The 5,452-nt window shown below is 39.7% G+C and overlaps 1 protein-coding gene across 1 annotated transcript in view; it reads right to left on the reverse strand.

The window, feature by feature from the left end:
- LOC118741280 (leucine-rich repeat and calponin homology domain-containing protein-like) overlaps window positions 1–4,730 on the reverse strand; it is an 11,712-nt gene extending 6,982 nt beyond the window's left edge. The window contains exons 1-7 of the mRNA XM_036473198.1: window positions 4,561–4,730; window positions 4,183–4,423; window positions 3,559–4,039; window positions 2,217–2,993; window positions 2,027–2,135; window positions 1,786–1,923; window positions 1,650–1,727 (exon numbers count right to left, since the gene is read on the reverse strand). Coding sequence (XP_036329091.1) covers window positions 1,650–1,727; window positions 1,786–1,923; window positions 2,027–2,135; window positions 2,217–2,993; window positions 3,559–4,039; window positions 4,183–4,423; window positions 4,561–4,701 — 1,965 coding nt within the window. The 5' untranslated portion in view covers window positions 4,702–4,730. The remainder of the gene's footprint in view (window positions 1–1,649; window positions 1,728–1,785; window positions 1,924–2,026; window positions 2,136–2,216; window positions 2,994–3,558; window positions 4,040–4,182; window positions 4,424–4,560) is intronic.
- Window positions 4,731–5,452: the final 722 nt, after the last annotated feature.

Genomic DNA, 5,452 nt, shown 5'->3' on the forward strand with positions numbered 1-5,452 from the left:
GGGGGGCACAATGTCTGCACAGGAGCAAATCAACTCCTGCAACCAACACCAATAACAGATTTTTTGTTTGCATTTAGACCGTTTAGACAAATTAATAATTTAAATAGGTATTTTGTTTTTTTTTTATTTTGGTAATAAGAAAGTGATGGGGTTTATAGTATGATGCAGATATTTAAATATACATATGTATGTATGTCAACAATTGTTAATTCAGTTAGTGAAGATCAGTGGGAATAGCTTTGAGTTAAATAGTTCATGGCCATATAATAATTTGTCTGCTAGAGTTAGCAAATATAAGGAAACTATGCATTGTTCAAATTATATAGACCTCGACAAAAATCTTTATATAAACTTATACCACAGCCTCGTCCTCAATGAAAATTAAGTTTCAACCTTTCCAGCAAAGATAAGGCATAGCAGTGATACAGAATTAAGAATACTACTTACATATATTCTGGTTAGATATCTAACCCGCTTAGGTAACGAATACTTCTAGCTATGTTTATGCTTTAAATGCTATTCGATCTGCACCTTTCGCTCACTCAAATCTATTTTCTGAGAGATGACGCCAGATTCGCTTCCAATGTTCATTTTGAAACGCTTTGCGGAAATCGGGATCTCTTCATTGCTTAAAACGATATTACGTTTCCAGGCGACCATGTCGGGAAATTGCAATTGCGGTCCAAAGTTGTTGTTGTTATTGTAACAGCATACAACTTCCCCAAAGAGCTTTTGGGGAGTGTTGCAGGAGTGACAGTCCTTGGCCAGATATAAATCTGGGTCGTTCCGGTTATGTAGACCCGACTGTCGTGCGGTCAAAGTCAGCTTCCACACTTCTGTACTGACCCCGGCAATGTTCAGAATGGAATCAAGGCTCTTGCCTTTCTCAGCCTAATTCTCAGAGCGTCTGTTATTTGGTTAACTTCATCAGCCAAGGGTAAAAGGTGGCAAGGATCGCCTTTTCAGCGTGCATGCTGTTACAACAACAATAACAACAACAGAATTTTAAAGTAGTCTACCAAAATGGTGGTGAAAATCATTTCACGCACGGCAGCTATGCTAATAAGAAAACGAAGGAGCCGCCTTTGCCGTCAATTCGCAGCACTATACCACCATATCGGCTTCAACCAAAAATGCCCCACAACACGGTCTAAAAAATTGTAATTTTGGAGACAACATTGACAAACCAAATTTAAATTCGCGGTCTACCTTGATGCTTAGCTTCCAAGCGGTAAGTCAGTAAACATACAATGCGAAGTTAAAAGACTGAAAAAGTCGACGAAAAGCCAAATTGACCAAATTTCAGTGGGATATCTTTAAAACTCAGGAACTAGCTTTCGTTTAAACTCACAGACGAGGCTAAATCGACGCAACTCGTCATCCTAATAATGTAGGTATAACTTTTAATGTGTGTATGTATCTCTTCTTCTACATGTACTTAAAAACATCGAGCCCAGGTATAATACCATTTTATTTCATGAACAGGAAATGACACGTTATAAATGAAACTAAAGCAGGTTTCAGTATTTTCAGTGCCAGGTTTTTTTTTGTAGTACCATGATTTCACTATTGACTCAAAGCTATTCAACTCTCTAAGGCTCGGAAAAGTTAGTATATACTTACAATTATTTTATATTAATATCACTCACCTCATCTACACCGATTCTGCGACAAGCTTCCAAAAAATTATCAACATTTCTGCGGCAACGAGCCATAGTTAGTTTGGACTGCAATTGAATGAAAAAATTAATATTTTTTCTCAGTAATTATTAAGCAGCTACTCACGACTCCCGGCGATGGCACATGTATACTGGCAACCGAACGTGGACGCACATAATTGGCCAAATGACAGAGAATAACACCATCGGTCAAGGCGGAAGCTATATCTTCCGGTAGTGTCATTTTGAGACGTGTTTCAATGATCTGAAATGATAAGAAAATCGAATACAAAATTTAAGCGGGTAAAAAAGATTTAAGAAACTATCTTCATTAATATTTCTGCAGTAAATAGTAATCAACAACTCACACTCCGCAGCTGTGTCATTAGCTCCGTCTCCTCGCGTTGGCGATCAAATTCGCGACGCATGGTAAAGCTAAGTTTCTCCGCAGGTATGTCGTGATTCCAGGTGACAGTGCTAAGCGTTTCAAAATAGCAAAAATTTACAATCAATTAGTAACTCAGACCAAATTACGGATGGATCGCACATGCTGCTTACCGATGCGTTTTCGCTGTGCCAAGTTTATTTGTGCCGCTCACCGGCGATTTGAGACCACCAATTGAAGTTATTTTATTATTATTCGCCAAAATGCCAACACCACCCAAGCCCCCGCCAACACCAGTATTACCATTAAGCGTTTTCATTGGACTATTTGGTTTCACATAACCCATGCAATCACCATTTACAAGCTGCTGGGCCTGTTGTGCGTGCTGCTGCTGCTGTTGCAACAGCAAAATTTTCTCAACCTCCTCTCCTGCAGTTGTTGTCGTGACTGGTTGTATTTGCTTTGACGTCGCCAGCGACGACATTAATTCGGTATTTCGTGATGGTGTCACTTTTTGCACCGGTTTCTTTGGTATTACAACACAATAATCGCTGCCAACATCGCCAACAACCACACCACCACCACCACCACCACCACCTCCATTAACACCATTTACCATTCCATTGAATATTTTTAAGCCGCCATTGGTGGCTGCAACGCCAACGCCAACACCTACTCCACCACCTCCACCGCCACCGCCACCGCCATTCTTCATTATCGATTTCGGTTGTGGCACTGTGTTGGCGCCATTCACAATTCGTATAATTTCATTGCAGCCACCATCGAGAGTACCGCCGTTGCTGTCCTCATGGTGTGGCATGTTGCCAGCTATGGAATTCAATGCATTCGATGCTTCGCTCATGTCATACAACATTTTTTGGCTGTTTTTGATTTTGTAAACACTCGATATTTCCAAATTGCGTTGCTGCTTGAGTGCCTCCTTGTATTCGCTGTGGACACCAAAAATGAGCGGTAATTAAGTTTTGAATAAAAATTTAATGTAAGTTATTATTACACCGTAAATTAAATTCTATATACTAATTGGGTATGATTACAAGACATCAATCTGAACTTCGTATGAGAAAATATATTTTTTTTATAACTTGGATGGAGTAAACTTTTGGATACCGATTTGATTTAACAGGTACGCATTTAAAAGTTTCCCAGGGTAGCCACATATACTTCCCAATTGAAAAATGAACGAGAGAGAGTCGATCCCTGTACGAAAGTAAAACAGTTTGTAATAATATATGTCGTCATCTAAATTTACAGACAATTTTCAGAATCTAATTATGAGATCACGATAAAAGCTGCTAACGCATTTTCGTTCTTGACAAAGTACTCTAACTTCTAAATTCCTTTAATAAGTATCTAAACGGGTTGTTACTTCTAAGAACCGAAACTGGCTTAACTAGAAAATTTTGCCTACATCGAATTGATACTGCTGCAACAGCCGGATTATTGCTCTATTAAGTTTAAGAAATACATAATTCTGTTGTACTCCAGCTTACTAACCGATAGGTTTGTGTGTTCCCCAAATTCTTATTGGACTTCTCATCGTTTCTGCCATTTTGTGCCCCAGCAATGTGTTGGTAATGCTCCATCATAGCATCCTCTTGGTCCGGTGACGAGCCATTACTCCCATTATTACTGCCATTACTGGAATTCGAATGCGCATAGTTTATATGTTGGTGTTGTTGCTGCGCCGTCGAATGCTGGTGCTGAGGAGTAACGGGTGCTGATTGCACTGTCGCCACTTGCACTGTATCCACTATACGTTTCGTTGGCGATTCAGTCGCATTAAGTGGCTTCACCACAGCCGCCGTTGGTGCTACCACACCACTACCTGTGCTCGAGACATTAGCTGACAACGATATTGACTCATCAACAATTGTGCTTGAACAGGATGTAAGCGATGCATCCATCAATTCTGAACTCAATGAGGGAGGCGGTGTTGTCGGGGTTTTACGTGCTGGCGAGTCCAATTTGGATTTAACTGTAAGTTGAACACAGGAAGTGAGTAAGTGAGCAGTGATTAGTAGTTGATCGAATTGCAATGAAAACAATTGTTTCTACAGTTGAGTATGTTTGTTTGTTAATGTATTTGTGTATGCTTGTGTGTGTGTGTGCTTTAAATACCATTTGGCATATCGTGTGACCAACGCTTATCAATGCCATCACAGGTGCTATAACCGGACTCAACGCCATGATGTCGCGGTACATGATTCGATTCGAGTACGCTGCCATTGCCAGCATGGCGTGGCGCGCTTCGCAATGTAGTGTAACCATCATAGTTGCCACCGGCACGTGAGCCCTTCTCGTCTTTGGCCGCTTGAGTTTCGAGAAATTTAAAGACATGTACGAGACCGCGAACACAGAGCTGTAGTAGGAAGAAAGTAGAAATCGGGCATTTAGAAGCATTTATAAGTACTACATGCATACACGGAGATGAATTTAAAATCGTGTTTGTAGAAAGTGTAGCTAATGTGACGAGTAATATTTCAAATGTGTACTTACACTAGCAGGCGGAGATGTAAGCGGATTATTTTCCAGATTCAACTCGACCAATGCGGTCATTTGGCGTATCTCCAGAGGTAGACTAGCGATGCGATTATTGCTGACATCCAACGACTCCAGCGTTAGGCAAGTCAATTCCATGATACAAAAAACAAGGTAGTTCCATTGTCACTTTTTCGTCGCCATATTAACAACCTGACAATTAAGCAGATTGTGACATTTCGTGCTACCATACCCAATATCTAAAATCCTTCAAATTTTCTTATTAATGTTTTGTCGATTTAAAAATATTTTGTTTTTAAGCATAGCATAATAAGAAATAAACAAGAAATAAGTGTGAAATTCCACAACATTTCTTTGAAACATTTTGCAACATGAAGCTAGCAACACAATTTTCATGACATTTTTAAATACACATGTATATTTTAAATTGTGTGAAAGCTGACAGTTTATAGAATTCAGTAGCGACGAAAACAAAGAGGGGTTAAGTGGTTAAACCTTACCCAAGCCGATCATAAAACTTGCGACGCAATTTCGGCTTATGCCTGTAGGTCTTGGCAAGAATATAATCCCTGAAGGTTTAGCTTAAAATGGTTTTCGGGATACACCCTGTGATCATGTTACTTTCCAGAAGGTGTGGCGCCCGATTTTCTGTACATATTTTCGTTGGAAAAATACCTTATCTCTGTATTCTAGGTAAATGCTTCCAGAGGTTTTTATGCGTCAACAGAATTTTAGTTTATTTGGCTTATACCGCTAGCTCTTTTGAACGGCTACGAGATTGTTTTCATATACCCCCATTTTTCATAGGTTTGGGATTGATTTCATTTACCTCTATTTCTAGTTCTACGGTGGCACGCCGCATTTTCCAATAAACTCTTATTTTTCCATG

Source organism: Rhagoletis pomonella, unplaced genomic scaffold (assembly GCF_013731165.1).
Source record: "Rhagoletis pomonella isolate Grant_MI unplaced genomic scaffold, Rhpom_1.0 Rhpom_scaffold_00006, whole genome shotgun sequence".
NCBI classification, from domain to species: Eukaryota; Metazoa; Arthropoda; class Insecta; order Diptera; family Tephritidae; genus Rhagoletis; species Rhagoletis pomonella.